Source organism: Echiichthys vipera (assembly GCF_963691815.1).
Source record: "Echiichthys vipera genome assembly, chromosome: 11".
In the NCBI taxonomy this organism is placed as follows: domain Eukaryota; kingdom Metazoa; phylum Chordata; class Actinopteri; order Perciformes; family Trachinidae; genus Echiichthys; species Echiichthys vipera.
In genome coordinates this window covers 26654873-26670955 of record NC_139836.1, presented here as the reverse complement: position 1 = coordinate 26670955, position 16083 = coordinate 26654873, and the positions used below count along the sequence as shown (strand labels likewise).

At 43.7% G+C, this 16083-nt stretch overlaps 2 protein-coding genes across 2 annotated transcripts in view; both read left to right on the top strand.

Moving 5' to 3' along the window:
• The first annotated feature begins 66 nt into the window (after positions 1–66).
• Positions 67–5747, top strand: LOC310953898 (uncharacterized protein). Its single transcript, XM_083923159.1, has 5 exons — positions 67–204; positions 2072–2219; positions 3133–3488; positions 4230–4458; positions 4535–5747. The coding sequence occupies exons 1-5, from the start codon at positions 133–135 to the stop codon at positions 4654–4656; spliced, it is 927 nt and encodes a 308-aa protein (XP_083779285.1). The 5' UTR covers positions 67–132; the 3' UTR covers positions 4657–5747.
• An 8326-nt stretch (positions 5748–14073) lies between these two features.
• The window catches only part of qkib (QKI, KH domain containing, RNA binding b), a 13076-nt gene continuing 11066 nt past the window's right edge, over positions 14074–16083 (top strand). Inside the window, exon 1 of the mRNA XM_083923135.1 lies at positions 14074–14546. Within this exon, the coding sequence (XP_083779261.1) occupies positions 14408–14546 (139 nt within the window). The 5' untranslated portion in view covers positions 14074–14407. The remainder of the gene's footprint in view (positions 14547–16083) is intronic.

Here is a 16083-nt window from a genome sequence, read left to right as displayed (position 1 = left end):
GGGTTGTTTATGAATTTTAATAAAGTTGTTTATCATTTTCTCTTTGTGTGTTTGTGAGCGGTGGCCGCGGCGGCAGAAGCGTCGGAACATCACCGGGTTCTCTCGGTTCCGTGGTCCCGTTAGAGCCTCCAGATGACGGAGAGTCCGGACAGCAGCGTCCTGCAGCGGACACTCTACTGCGGCATCAACGGTACCGGGCCGACGGTGAGTCACACCGGAGACATGTCAGGAAATATGAATATGCATCAAATACATATAAATATATACAGTAAACCTGTGTTTACACACAACGAGGCTCGGTTCTGTCACATTAACTGTTTATATTGATACTAATTATATTAATAACACCTGTGATTGATGAATTAATCAATAATAACGATGTAACTCACATTAAATAACACCATTTAGTTTATTCTGCACTATAAAGCCGAAGTGCAGTTACTATGGAAACAATTTAAGGTAAAAAAAATAATAATTTAAGGTTTTTTTATTGTCCTAATTATTAATATTTGGCACGCTGATGATGGATTATTGTTTAATTTGCCATTTAATATTTATTTATTTATATTTATTTATTTATATTTATGTTATTTATTAAATATTTATTAATATTTACTATACAAATCAATCAAAACCTCCACACTTTTAGGCCAAAACTGTGCAGAAATCCTGTTATTATTGTTATATATATTGTTATATATGTTGTTACTGCACTTGTAGGGCAGTATAGTCTGAATGCATTTGTAATTAAATCTGATTTAAAGCTCATATCAGTCACTCACAATACTGAAACAGTCATCATTTATTATAATATATAATTTTTATTGTCATTTAATTTATTATACGTCAATACATTTATTTTAATATTCCAGTTAGTATGAATATGTTTAAAGATTAGACTATTTCTAAATTAATATTAATAAAATATTCAGCTTAAATCATTATTTATTTTATTTTGCTGGATTCTTAAAAATACAACTTTAATTTAATCCAGAAACTTTGCAGTAACTCTCTGATACAATATCATTTATTACACAGTTATTATTATTTATTATTGTTATTATCATCAGTTCCTCTGAACCGTAGAGGAATTAACGTTTTTTTGTTTTGTTATAATTGAAAGTTGAAATCATTTGTTTAGAATAAATGGGCTAAAAAAACATTACGTTATTGTGGATAAACACAAGGTATTAAAAACATAAATTTTCATACCACGTAACCTACAAAATAGCTGCTTTTAATACATTTGATTAAGTAACAACACAAAGCTATCAACAATATCAATAAAAGGTTCAAATTACACCAAATAATACAAACAACAATAAAAAACTATATGTTTTAATATAATAATTAAATTAAAAAATATATAAAACAGTGTGATTGATGTCAAATCGAAAAATAATAAAACTAAAGACTTGATTACTTTAGTAAAAAGTTTTGACAGATGATGTTTAAAGTGCAGTTTGACTGTATGATCTGCGGAGGGCGCTGCAGCCTGTGTCTGATTATTTAAATAATCCAAAAAAGAGAATAAAAAAGATTTTAAAGACATAATAATGATCAAAATAAAAAAATAAGAGATAACAGATAGACTCAGTAAAAACTAGATGAAATAGATAAACAATAACTGAAATTGATAAGTGATAAAAATGTGAAATAACGACATAAATAAACAAAATATTTAAATGTTACAACATAAATACAATAAATAAAGTCAATAAAATTAAAGAAAGACGCTGTTTTGGTCCTAAATGTTTTATTTTACAGCTAAATAGAATAACAACTTTATCAATTTGGTAAGAAAATTAAATATTAAAAAGGAAACTTGCATAGATCACCATGGCAACAACTAAAGAGACAGCCAATCACGCCTATTTTTCTCGATGTCTCTGACAACGTCCTTCATTGGACGAGTATCCCAGCATGCACTGGGGGAACGGGGGGCAGGTGTCAGGTGAATAAACGGACACAAATCTGCAGACGCACTCTTTTCATCAGATTTATTAATTTAATCAAGTTTTTTATTTATTTACAAACAATAATCTGAAGCCCCTCCTCCTTCCTCCTGCAGGTGGTGAAGCTGGAGTCAGGTGAGTCCTGCCTGACGCCGTCGCACACCTCTGAGCTTCACTTCCTGCGTTTACGGGTTCGAGAGCTGGAGAGAGAGAAGGCGGAGCTGTCGGCTGAGAACCAGAGACTCAACAACATGCTGGTCCACGGTGAGTCCACGTCCCTGTCGTAGTCTAACCAAGCCTCCACCACAGCGACTTCCTGTTTGTTTCAATCAGGAAGTGGCAAAAACTTCAGTCCTCTAAGTGTCCACTAGGGGCAGGTTTCATAACAGAGCAGTTTCTCATTGACCCCCATGTTAAACAGGCCGTTTACACAGCATCATTAAACCTGTTTAAGGACTAAAGAGCATTCTAGTCCGTGTGTTTAGCTCAGATCTCCATGACAACACTGAGGGGGGTGAATTTTTTTGTACCAGGTTTGTTTTTATTTTATTGGTGGTTAAAGTTTATGAATAATTAGCGGCGTGGCCTCTTGAGTGACAGCTAGCCTCTGGCCCTCACTTCTCCTCGAGGTAAACGTCAGCCAGATGGACGTACGCCCCTCCCCCCAACGTCCCATACATGCCCTTTTTTGTTAAGAGGAAATGAGGCGGAGTCAAAGTCTGACAAGATGGAGACTCCCGTAGGCGAGGAGGATTGGATCAAGTTGAGAGAACGGACCTCGATGCTACGTCCGTTTTTTATACAGTCTGTGTGTCTAACCTGTTCACAGGTGACCAATCAGAGACCACTAAGGTCACGATTAATAATATTTAATATATAATAACGTTCAAAAATGCCGCAGCTCCACCTGATGGAAAGGTCACGCCATTGAGCACGATTGTTTGAAGGGCATATTGTTGGACCTTCATTTCTCATGCTTCCATGTTGGACAATGATGCGTCATCGGCATAGCTACTTAGTCAGGGACGCCTACTTCGTTACCACGGCAACCCATGAAGATAGTTTGGTGACGTCACACTCAAATCTTATCATTTTGGTCTGAAAGATCGGATTTACAGTCTAAATGTTACCAGACTTTAGCGTCACATGTGACATTCAATTTGACTTCATTTCCCAGAAATCCCCGGGCTCCTGTCCACCATGTGGCAGACGTTGGGTCAGGTCAACCCTCATCACTCGGTCTCCATGGCGACAGGCAGGAGCGACAGTTACGCTCCATACTCTCATCACCACCCCACGGCGACCAATCAGGACAGAGACTTTAGCCCCCAGGTCTCCATGCAGCAGCTCCAGGAGGAGGTGAGCGGGGACACGTCAGAGTCCTGGGGCCTGCTGGGCTCCGAGGACGAGGAGGTGCCAGACCTGGCGAGCCACATGGGGGAGGAGGCGCCGCTCTGCAGCCAGACCGACATGGAGGAGCTGAGAAGGAGCTGCTCCGAGAGCCAGTGTACCGCCGGATACGTTAACGGACAGGTGAGAACATCTGATCTGGTTTTGAACTGGTTTAATCTGCCAGTGTGACATCACGTTAGCAGCTTGTTAGCAGCTTGTTAGCAGCTTGTTAGCAGCTTGTTAACCCCTGTTAGCAGATCGTTAGTGGCATGATAGCAACTTGGTATCTTCTCGATTTAATCTCGCTAGCAGCTCGTTAGCAGCTCGCTAGCAGCTCCTTAGCAGCTTCTTAGCAGCTTGTTGACAGCATGTTAGCAGCATGTTAGCAGCTTGTTATTCACTCGTTAGCAGCCTGTTGAAAGCTTGTTAGCAGCTTGTTAGAAGCTTGTTGACAGCTTGTTGGCAGCTTTCTAGCAGCATGTTAGCAGCTTGTTATCCGCTCGTTAGCTGCTTGTTGACAGCTCACTAGCAGATTGTTAGCCGCTCGTTAGCAGCTCGCTAGCAGCGTATTATCTGGCTGTTAAGTTGTGACGTAACACCCTTTCAAAATATGATTTCCAAGTTCAAGCCGCAGTGACGTGTTCCCCGTTGTTTCACAGATCAAATTTTTTTAGAAAAACAACATAATTGTCATCTTACCTTTGTCTTATCACTGAAAAACACGTCTATCTGACGAAAGATGTGATCTTAATTGTTCACATGTTTGGCTGTTGTTGTCCGTTTTGTTTTTCCGGATTGTTGGACCCGGAAATCTTATTTTGAAAGGGTTTTACGTCAGACTGAACAGCCGGATTGACTCATTTAGCTTTTCTGTGTGTCCAGGTGAGCCAGGTGGAGGTGTATCCAGGCTCTGGCGTTCTCTGTGATATCCGCTCTTATCAGGCAGCCAATCAAGCGCCGTCTCCCACGGCGATGGCGCGGTTGCTGCTGCTGGGTGTGTTCGACATGAACACGCTGATGAACAGTAACCTGCGAGGCGGGCGGAGCCGTCGGCCCGCCTTCCACCCACAACGTAGCGCTCTGGACCCGCACAAGATCAACGCTATCTTCAGTAGGTTCAGACGGTTCCACCAGAACGTTCCTTTATACGTCCCGCCTCTCTCACGCTCTTCCTCTCTGTTTCTCAGACGCCATCTTGGCTCGGTTCCCGCTCGCCAGGAGAGGAGTCATCGGCTCTGGCATCAACTCTAAACTTTCTGAGATCCGTTTCCGCTCCCGGAGAGCCAATCGAGACCCCCGATTCTTCTGATGGACAGCTAGACCGCTCCGCCTACCTCACTGAAAAATGTCCAATGAGAACACAGCAATCTGGAGCTGCTGGACCAATCAGCAGCTGTCGGACTATCTGACTGCTTAATTTCAACCTCTGTTCAGTTTCAGAGCGCCGGTCAGTGGCTCTGTTGCCATAACGGCCTCATGGAAAGCTGTGCGTTGCCATAATGACTATATTGATAACCTACTACATCACAACCAGAAAGGGACGCAAAACAACCACGAAGCGATCACAAAAAGACTCAAATTGACCACAAAACGACTCAAAACGACCACAAAGAGACACAAAACAACTTCAAAGAGACTCAAACCGACCACAAAGAGACACAAAATGACCACAAAATAAACACAAAGAGACTCAAAACGACGACAAAATGACTCAAAATGACCTCAAAGAGACTCAGAACGACGACAAAGAGACACAAAATGACCACAAAGAGACTTAAAACGACCACAAAATTACTCAAAACGACCTCAAAGAGACTCAGAACTACGACAAAGAAACACAAAACGACCACAAAGAGACACAAAACAACTTCAAAGGGACTCAAAACAACCAGAAAGAGACTCAAAACGACCACAAAGAGACTCAAAACGACCACAAAGAGACACAAAACAGCTTCAGAGAGACACAAAACTGCTTCAAAGAGACTCAAAATGACCACAAAGAGACTCAAAACGACCACAAAGAGACTCAAAACGACCACAAAGAGACACAAAACAACCACAAACAGACTTAAAATGACCGCAAAGAGACACAAAATGACCACAAAGAGACACAAAACGACCACAAAGAGACTCTAAACAACCACAAAGAGACTCAAAACGACCACAAAGAGACTCAAAACGACCACAAAGAGACACAAAATGACCGCAAAGAGACACAAAACGACCACAAAGAGACTCAAAACGACCACAAAGAGACTCAAAACGACCACAAATAGACACAAACAACCTCAAAAAACGCTTTTTCGATCGAACGGGTTCCTGAACCAGGGGAAACGAAGACGAAGCGTCTGAAGTTGAAAATGGTCAGAACAGGAAGTGACATCACACGTGTGAGTCGTAGTTTCATCGTTTGATTCTGTAAAAACAACGATAATAAAGTTCTGGTGAGCGTCAGTTTGGATGGGACTCCTTCTTCACCTCCTTCTCTCCTCCTCCTCCTCCTCTCCTTCACCACCTTTTCCATCTCCTCCTCTTCTTCTTCACCTCCTTCTCCACCTCCTCCTCTCCTTCCCCACTTCCTCTCCTCCACCTCCTCCTCTCCTTCTTCACCTCCTCCTCTCCTTCAGCTCATCCTCTCCATCACCTCATCTTTTCCTTCTCCTCTTCTCCTTCTTCACCTCCTCCTCTCCTTCACCTCCTTTCTTTCTCACAGCTTCACACCTCCTCCAGGAATGACATCACTCTTTTTAACTGTTTCCTCTTTGTAAACGAGGTGTGTGTGTCTGTGTGTGTGTGTGTGTGTGTCTGTGTGTGTGTGTGTGTGTGTGTGTGTGTGTGTGTGTGTCTCCATTCAGAAGCTGTATTTGAATATGAATCAGCTGTCGTCGGGCGGAAAACACCCGGCACAAAAGACTCCCTCGCCTTGACATTCTGCTTCACCTCCTCCTCTCTCCCTCTCTCTCTCTCTCTCTCTCTCTCTCTCTCTCTCTCTCTGTACCTCCCCCCTTCTCCCCCCTCCTCCCGGCCTGGACTTCCTGAAACAAGGCGTCCTCCTTAATGAAGACAATCTGCTATTCTTTGCTCCTGAAAGACGCTCTGAGGACTCGCTGAGACTGCCAAGGACAGAGACAAAGACACCAGGAGGGGGGAGGAGGAGGGAGGAGGAGGGGAGGAGGAGGGGAGGAGGGGTCAGACCTCTCCTTTCATACAACATGGAGGTCTGGACCCAACTGTGGGAGAAAGCTTAAAAGAGAGAACGAGGAAGAAAAGGAGCAGATAGAAAAGAAAAGCATGGGGGTGAGACAGGAGGAGGAGGTGAGAGAGACAGGAGGAGAGGATGAAGAGGTGAGACAGGGGAGGATGAAGAGAGGAGAGGATGAAGAGGTGAGACGGGAGGAAGTTAGAAAGGAGGAGACGAGGGGAGACTGAGGAGGAGAGAGAGACAGGAGGAGAGGATGAAGAGGTGAGACGGGAGGATGAAGAGAGGAGAGGATGAAGAGGTGAGACGGGAGGAAGTTAGAAAGGAGGAGAAGAGGTGAGACAGGAAGAGAGGAAAAGGAGGTGAGACAAGATGTGAGAGGAGGTAAGACACAAGGAGGAGAGACAGGAAGAGAGGAAAATGAGGTGAGACAGATGAGATGAAACAGGAGGAGGTGAGACAGGAGGAAGAGGAGGTGAGACAGAGGAGGTGAGACAGGAGGTGAATAAGCAGAGGAGGTGAGACAAAGGGTGGAAAAGGAGGTGAGACAGAAGGAAGATGAGGTGAGACAGGAAGAGAGGAAAATTAAGTATGACAGAGGAGGTGAGACAGTAGGAAGATGAGGTGAGACAGGAACAGAGGAAAATTAAGTATGACAGAGGAGGTGAGACAGTAGGAAGATGAGGGGAGACAGGAAGAGAGGAAAATTAAGTATGACAGAGGAGGTGAGACAGTAGGAAGATGAGGGGAGACAACAGAGGAGATGAAACAGAGGAGGTGAGACAGGTTTCATTGAGGTGAGACAGGAGGAGGTGAGACAGGAGGTGAATAAGCTGAGGAGGTGATACAGGAGGAGGTGAGACAGGTTTCATTGAGGTGAGACAGGAGGAGGTGAGACAGGAGGAGGTTAGACAGTGGAGGTGAGACCAGTTTCATTGAGGTGGGACAAAGGAGGTGAGACAGTAGAGGAGGTCAGACAGGAGGAAGAGGAGGTGAGACAGGAGATGAGACAGGAGGAGGTGAAACAGGAGGAGGTGAGACAGGTTTCATTGAGGTGAGACAGGAGGAGGTGAGACAGGTTTCATTGAGGTGAGACAGGAGGAGGTGAGGCAGTAGGTGAGACAGGTTTCATTGAGGTGAGACAGGAGGAGGTGAGACAGTAGGTGAGACAGGTTTCATTGAGGTGAGACAGGAGGAGGTGAGACAGGAGGAGGTGAGACAGTAGGTGAGACAGGTTTCATTGAGGTGAGACAGGAGGAGGTGAGACAGGAGGAGGTGAGACAGTAGGTGAGACAGGTTTCATTGAGGTGAGACAGGAGGAGGTGAGACAGGTTTCATTGAGGTGAGACAGGAGGAGGTGAGACAGTAGGTGAGACAGGTTTCATTGAGGTGAGACAGGAGGAGGTGAGACAGGAGGAGGTGAGACAGGAGGAGATGAGACAGGTTTCCCCGTAGCTGCTGTGTCGTGGCTCAGACTCAGACCCAGAATCAGCTCTGGTGTGAATCCTCCTGTTGAACCTTAAATAACCTTCAGGCTGAACTGACCTCAGATCTGTTTCCTCTTTAATTAAATCTGCTGCTGCTGCAGCGTGATTTGTGGCGTCTGTGCTGCTTTATTAGTCTGCTCTCGGTTCAAAACCTGGACCAGGACCAGCCAGGACCTTTCCCAGGACCTCCTCCATCCATCACACACAGGAGGAGCCAGCGCTAACACTACGGTGTTAAAACCCTCTGGGTAAAGTCCCGTTCCCCGTTCATCCAATCACAAAACCCTTAAATACAGAGATTTATGCCTGAAAACGTCAGAAAAGTAAAAAATTAAAGTTACAAGAGTGTCAGGGGCTAGAAGAGTCGGACTGGAATAAAATAAAGAGTCTACTCATTTGGTGGTTAGCGGGCGGAGCATTTAAGAGTTCACGCAGATTCAGATGCGTTAAACCGATCTGCGCGTCTTTGCTGTTACATAACGACCGAAGAGTTCAGTGAAAGCAGCTCACTACGCGTTAACGGGGTCGTGTTTGTTGGCTCGTATGTTTGTTGTTCGTTGGTTCGTATGTTCGTATGTTTGTTTGTTCATATGTTTGTTGTTCGTTGGGTCGTTGGTTCGTATGTTTTTTCGTTTTTCGTTGGTTCGTATATTTGTATATTTGTTTGTTGTTTGTTGTTCATTGGTTATATATTTGTATATTTGTTCGTTGTTTGTTGTTCATTGGTCGTTGGTTCGTGTGTTTGTTTGTCCGTTGTTTGTTGTTTGTTAGTTTGTATGTTTGTTTGTTGGTTCGTATGTTTGTTGGTCGTATGTTTGTTGGTCGTCTGTTTGTTTGTTCGTTGTTCGTATGTTTGTTTGTTCATTGTTCGTATGTTTGTTGGTTCGTATGTTTGTTTGTACGTTGTTCGTATGTTTGTTTGTTCATTGTTCGTATGTTTGTTGGTTCGTATGTTTGTTTGTTCGTATGTTTGTTGGTTCGTAGGTTTGTTGTTTGTTGTTCTTTGTTTGTTGTTGGTTCGTATGTTTGTTTGTTCGTTGTTCGTAGGTTTGTTGTTTGTTGTTGGTTCGTATGTTTGTTGGTTGGTCGTTGGTTCGTATGTTTGTTGGTCGGTCGTTGGTTCGTATGTTTGTTGGTTCGTATGTTTGTTCGTTTGTTGGTTCGTATGTTTGTTCGTATGGTCGTTGGTTCGTATGTTTGTTTGTTTGTTCTAATGTTTGTTTGTTCTAATGTTTGTTGGTCGTTGGTTCGTATGTTGGTTCGTATGTTGGTTCGTATGTTTGTTGGTTCGTATGTTTGTTTGTTGTTTGTTGTTCGTTGGTTCGTATGTTTGTTCATTGGTCGTTGGTTGATGGTCGTATGTTCGTTGTTTTGTATGTTTGTTGGTTCGTGCGTACGTTTGTTCTTTGTTTGTTGTTGGTTCGTATGTTTGTTCGTATGTTTGTCGGTTCGTATGTTCGTTGGTTCGTAGGTTCATATGTGCAGTCAACATTTCCACGGTAACAGCCATCTCCACCAATCAGATACGTCGCTGATACGCTAAGGATTGTGGGTAGTGTAGTGCTTCCCCATGTCAGTGCGAATGAAACCGTATTTTCTCAGGACAACAGAACATGGACACGGTTCAGACTCGTTTCTTCTGCAGGAGCATCGACCATCGTTTAACCCCTCACAGCTCACGGGGAGTCTCCCTCTGATGGTTAAAAAGGTTCTTTATTAATCTAATAATTTAATCCTGATCTGTGTCGTGTTCAACAAACCTGTGTAATCTATAAATATATAAATGCAACAAACACAGTTTTATACAAATAGAAACAAAGTGGAGACGTAACAGGTGGATTTAACACAGTGACCTCTGCAGACAGACCGATATTTGTTTCTCCTTGTTCTTTTGTCTGACGGAAGATCAGCTGATCACACACACTCACACACTCACACACTCACACACACACACACACACACACACACACACACACACACACACACACACACACACACACACACACACACACACACACACACACACACACACACACACACACACACACACACACACACACACACACACACACACACACACACAGGAAGAACAGCTTCATTGTTTGCTGTAAAAGAACCGCTCTGTTGTAATAAGTCGTGCAGTCTCGTACAGACCATAATATTAAACCAGCAAAACACAAACAGTGGTGGAACAGTTTTCCCATCGAAGGAAAATGACCTAAAGTGTTTTTACATTTTATTTAAACTCCAACCTCCAAACTTAACGGGGGCGGGACTAGATAAGCTTTTGCTTCTCCCGCTTTCCTTTGTCGGACGTGAGAATTGTACGATTTAAACCAAGATAATGCGTGATGATGAGGAATCTAACCGGCACGCCTGAAATAAACAAACAAACAAACAAACAGATAAATAAACCTTGTTGGTGAGTCTGCGTGAAACAACGCAAGTATCTAAAGGCTGTGAGGCGGTCAAAGTTGGCCCTAGTTTTTGCTGCGTTCTTGTCACTTGTTGCTGCTCATAGGGGAATTGTTGGGTAAATCATAAACAATTCATAGAGTGGTCTTGAGCTACTCTATATGTGAAATGTCTTGAGATAACTTTTGTGATGATTTGGCACTGTAAATACAATTTAAATTAAATTAAAGGTCAGTCCTGTGTCCTACCCTCACCTGTGGTCATGAAAGCTGGGTCAGGACCGAAAGAACGAGGTCAAGCGTCTGAAATGTGTTTCCTCAGGAGGGGGGCTGGAGTCTCCCTTAGAGAGAGGGGGAGAAGTTCAGCATCCGTGAGGAACTCGGAGTAGAGCCGCTGCTCCTTTGGGTTGAAAGGAGCCAGTTGAGGTGGTTCAGGATCATCTGGTAAGGATGAACCCTGGACGTCTCCCTAGGGAGGTGCTCCAGGCACGTCCAGCTGGGAGGAGGCCTCGGGGAAGACCGGTCCATAATCAACAGAAGGATCCAGAGAAAAAAGAGTTAGCGAGCGGCTAACTCAGATTAGCATGAATTGCATCACACTTAAACCCCCCTCAAAACCAACGCTGATTAGAAGTTCGGTTTGCAAATGGCTCCAAATTTTCTCGTTACCAGACTTTACTGCGAGTAAAATAAAACGGAGCGAAGGACGTGGGCCAAAGGGCGCACTTTTCCAGGATAACAGGGGTCTCTATGGTGACAATTCAGACCATCAGACACTTGATTTCCTGCATTTTTGTTGATTTTTATGCACCATATTATGGTTAGGGTTAGAAACACAGGTGATTCAAAATATTAAAATAAGACTCAGAGTAACTTATTCTATTGCGACTTTATTCTCGAAATGTTGCGATATATTATAACTTAATTCCCGTTGTCGTAGAGAGCTTTATTGCTATTACACTGAGGGTCAGACAACAAAAGTTGAGTGGCGTTCCCAGAGGCGTAAAAACACAAGAATATTAAACGATTTAAAAGATAAGATATTGCTTTATTAGTCGCACGAAGGGGGAAATTTCCTTATTACAGCAACAAAGTGGAAGCAAACATGTAGAAAAAGCCTCAATAAGAAACAATAAATAGAAAAATATGAACACAGGGGAAAATAAAATATAACAGGAACAATTAAACAATATTCTTACATGTTTTAAACTTACACAAAAGCCCAGTTAGACAGTTAAAATAACAGTTATGACGCACGTGATCCTGCTGATTAACTGCATCTTTTCCTGCATATTAAGTAGTTTGGTTCATGGGACAAAGGAGCAGCTCACCAGTTAAACCAGTCTCAGACAAGTGGCCCACTGGGACGTCACTGCTGCCCTCAGTTGTGTCTGAAAGCGCGCCCCCGACCAATCAGAGGGCAGGGCCGGAGCCCGGCAGACGGCGCTCAGGGCGCACGGAGCCCGTTCACACATTCTTCAGTGTGATGTGTTTCTGCTGAGAGACGAGGCCGCAGACTGACATCACACACACAAGAAGAAGAAGAAGTGCCGTTTTATTCCTCCCTCCTCCCCCTCTCTCTCCCCCTTTCCTCTCTTTTCAAGCCCTTTCTTCTCCTCCCTGGCTCCCAGGCATCAGGGGGAGGAGGGGGGAGGAGGGGGGACTCGTTTCCATATGAAAAACAAGTTAAAACCATTAAAGCCAATTAAAGAATTCAAAGCAACAGATTCAGACTGAGGGGCTTTATTGACACTGACAGCTTGATGTGGGTTGCTGTGTGTTACACGTTGCTGTGTGTTGCTCTGTTGCAGGTTGCTGTCTGTTACAGGTTGCTGTGTGTTGCTGTGTTACATGTTGCTCTGCTGCAGGTTGCTGTGTGCAGCAGGTTGCTGTGTGTTTCTGTGTTGCAGGTTGCTGTGTGCAGCAGGTTGCTGTGTGTTTCTGTGTTGCAGGTTGCTGTGTGCAGCAGGTTGCTGTGTGTTTCTGTGTTGCAGGTTGCTGTGTGCAGCAGGTTGCTGTGTGTTTCTGTGTTGCAGGTTGCTGTGTGCAGCAGGTTGCTGTGTGCAGCAGTTTGCTGTGTGTTGCTGTGTTGCAGGTTGCTGTGTGTTGCTCTGTTGCAGGTTGCTGTGTGCAGCAGGTTGCTGTGTGTTTCTGTGTTGCAGGTTGCTGTGTGCAGCAGGTTGCTGTGTGTTTCTGTGTTGCAGGTGACTGTGTGCAGCAGGTTGCTGTGTGTTTCTGTGTTGCAGGTTGCTGTGTGCAGCAGGTTGCTGTGTGTTGCTGTGTTGCAGGTTGCTGTGTGTAGCAGGTTGCTGTGTGCAGCAGGTTGCTGTGTGCAGCAGGTTGCTGTGTGTTGCTGTGTTGCAGGTTGCTGTGTGTAGCAGGTTGCTGTGTGCAGCAGGTTGCTGTGTGTTTCTGTGTTGCAGGTTACTGTGTGCAGCAGGTTGCTGTGTGTTTCTGTGTTGCAGGTTGCTGTGTGCAGCAGGTTGCTGTGTGTTGCTGTGTTGCAGGTTGCTGTGTGTTGCAGGTTGCTGTGTGCTCAGGTTGCTGTGTGCAGCAGGTTGCTGTGTGTTGCAGGTTGCTGTGTGTTGCTGTGTTGCAGGTTGCTGTGTGTAGCAGGCTGCTGTGTGTTGCTGTGTAGCAGGTTGCTGTGTGTTGCTGTCTGGCAAGTTGCTGTGTTTTACAAGTTGCTGTGTGTTGCTGTGTTGCAGGTTGCTGTGTGGTGCAGGTTGCTGTGTGCTGCTGTGTGGTACACGTTGCTGTGTTTTGCAGGTTGCTGTGTGTTGCTGTTACAAGTTGCTATTTGCTGCAGGTTGCTGCGTGCTGCTGTGTGTTACACGTTGCTGTGTTACAGGTTGCTGTGTGTTGCAGGTTGCTGTGTGTTGCTGTTACAAGTTGCTGTTTGCTGCAGGTTGCTGTGTTTTATAGGTTGCTGTGTGTTGCTCTGTTACATGTTTCTGTGTTACAGGTTGCCGTGTGTTGCTGTGTAGCAGGTTGCTGTGTGTTGCAGGATGCTGTGTGTTACAAGTTGCTGTGTGTTGCTGTATTACAAGTTGCTGTTTGTTTCAGGTTGCTGTGTTTTGTAGGTTGCTGTGTGTTGCTCTGTTACAAGTTGCTGTGTGTTGCTGTATTGCAGGTTTCAGTCTATTGCTGTGTTGCAGGTTGCTGTGTGTTGCTGTTACAAGTTGCTGTTTGCTGCAGGTTGCTGTGTTTGATAGGTTGCTGTGTGTTGCTCTGTTACATGTTTCTGATTTACAGGTTGCTGTGTGTTGCTGTGTAGCAGGTTGCTGTGTGTTGCTATGTTACAAGTCGCTGTGTGTTGCTGTGTTACAAGTGGCTGTGTTGCAGGTTGCTGTGTTAGGCTACATGTTGCAGGTTGCCGTGTGTTGCAGGTTGCCTGTGTGTTGCTGTGTTGCAGGTTGCCCGTGTCGTCCCTTTTCACGGCTGTAATGATAGATCCGTGCACCGTTGCTGTTAATGACGCATGCTTTTATTGCCATGCTTTTATTGTGAAGGCCGATCCGGATGCCGTGTGTGTCCTGTGGTTGAACTTGACTCTCCTCCGCTCTCAGCCTCAGTGTGTGTGTGTGTTCACTGCTGAGAGTGTGTGTGAGGAGGACCGGACGGACGGAGCGGAGGACGGAGCAGCAGCTCGCCGACAGACAGCCGCTGAGCGCCGGGGAGGTCCGGAGGAGAGAGTCGGGGGCAGAGCTGGAGCTGCTGGAGGGATACAACCCGGAGTCACATCGGATCCTCCTCTGATCCGGATCACTCCACCACCGGAGGAGAGTTCACAAAGTGTTTTATCCCTTTCAACTTGTGGGATTAAAAGCAGAGCAACAGGGGGTAGAGAGCGGGTCCGGGTTCGGGTTCGGGTCTGGATTGTAATCTTCATGATCCGCACACACACAACAGGTCCGCTGTGATCCGGTGCCGCCGTGTTCTGTCTCTTGTGTCCGGACCATGGTGGGGGAGATGGAGGGGAAGGAGAAGAGGCCCAGTCCGGATTATCTGATGCAGCTCATGAACGACAAGAAGCTGATGAGCAGTCTGCCGAACTTCTGCGGGATCTTCCAGCACCTGGAGAGGCTTCTGGACGAGGGTGAGACACCTGTCCATCCACCTGTCTGTCTGTCTGTCCACCTGTCCGCCCACCTGTCAACCTGTCTGTCCACCCACCTGTCTGTCTGTCTATCTGTCCACCTGTCTGTCCACCCACCTGTCCACCTGTCTGTCTGTCCAGTCACCTGTCCGTCCACCTGTCTGTCTGTCTGAGAAAATTAATAATTCAGATCCAACTCTGGTGGAAGAAACATGTATTTTTTTATCCTTTTCTGCAGTAAAAATTTCCAAGAATCTGGGTTTACTTCAGTAAAAGTAGCTTCAGAAGTTTTATCAGTCAAAAAAGTAAAAGTCTGCACGAGCCTCTGTTGTAAAATGTTCTTAAGTAAAACTTTAAACTTTAGTGTTGAAGTATTTCATTTTTATAACTATTTTGCAAACAATAAACAGGAAATGAGAAGAAATGAAAAGTTAAAACCAGTGAAGAAGTTTTCTTTTTTTAGTTCAAATGCAACGATGAAAAGTTTTTATCTCAGAAGGAAACATTTTAATTATTGCACTCAAAAAAATCACATAAATAATAACTCATCATAAGTATTATCAGCCTAATTAATTAACCAATTAACCAATTAGCCAGTTGATCAATTTGTCGATTAATCAGTTAGTGGACAGACAGAGAGTTAATCAGCAAGTACAGTACAGTTTGATTTAAAACATTTCAAGCAAAAATAATAATAAAACCTGTTTTTATTTCAGAGTAAATACATTTAATTGATTGTTAATGTTTTATTAATATAAGGAGACATTTAAATACATCTCATTCGACTTTTCTCAATATTTTATTTCGACATTTTATCGACAAATTACCTTCTATGTGTGCGCGTATTCAGTAAATTTACACTGGAGATCAAAATTTTAATACTTTATTCTGAAATACTGTTATTTTTATTTTGTGGTCGTTTTGTTTCTTTGTAGTTGTTTTGTTTCTTTGTGGTTGTTTTGTTTCTTCGTAGTTGTTTTGTTTCTTTGTAGTTGTTTTGTTTCTTTGTGGTTGTTTTGTTTCTTTGCAGTTGTTTTGTTTCTTTGTAGTTGTTTTGTTTCTTCGTAGTTGTTTTGTTTCTTTGTAGTTGTTTTGTTTCTTTGTGGTTGTTTTGTTTCTTTGTAGTTGTTTTGTTTCTTCGTAGTTGTTTTGTTTCTTTGTGGTTGTTTTGTTTCTTTGCAGTTGTTTTGTTTCTTTGTAGTTGTTTTGTTTCTTCGTAGTTGTTTTGTTTCTTTGTAGTTGTTTTGTTTCTTTGTGGTTGTTTTGTTTCTTTGCAGTTTTTTTGTTTCTTTGTAGTTGTTTTGTTTCTTCGTAGTTATTTTGTTTCTTTGTAGTTGTTTTGTTTCTTTGTGGTTGTTTTGTTTCTTTGTGGTTGTTTTGTTTCTTTGTAGTCGTTTTGTTTCTTTGTAGTTGTTTTGTTTCTTTGTAGTTGTTTTGTTTCTTCGTAGTTGTTTTGTTTCTTTGTAGTTGTTTTGTTTCTTCGTAGTTGTTTTGTTTCTTTGTAGTTGTTTTGTTTCTTTGTGGTTGTTTTGTGTCT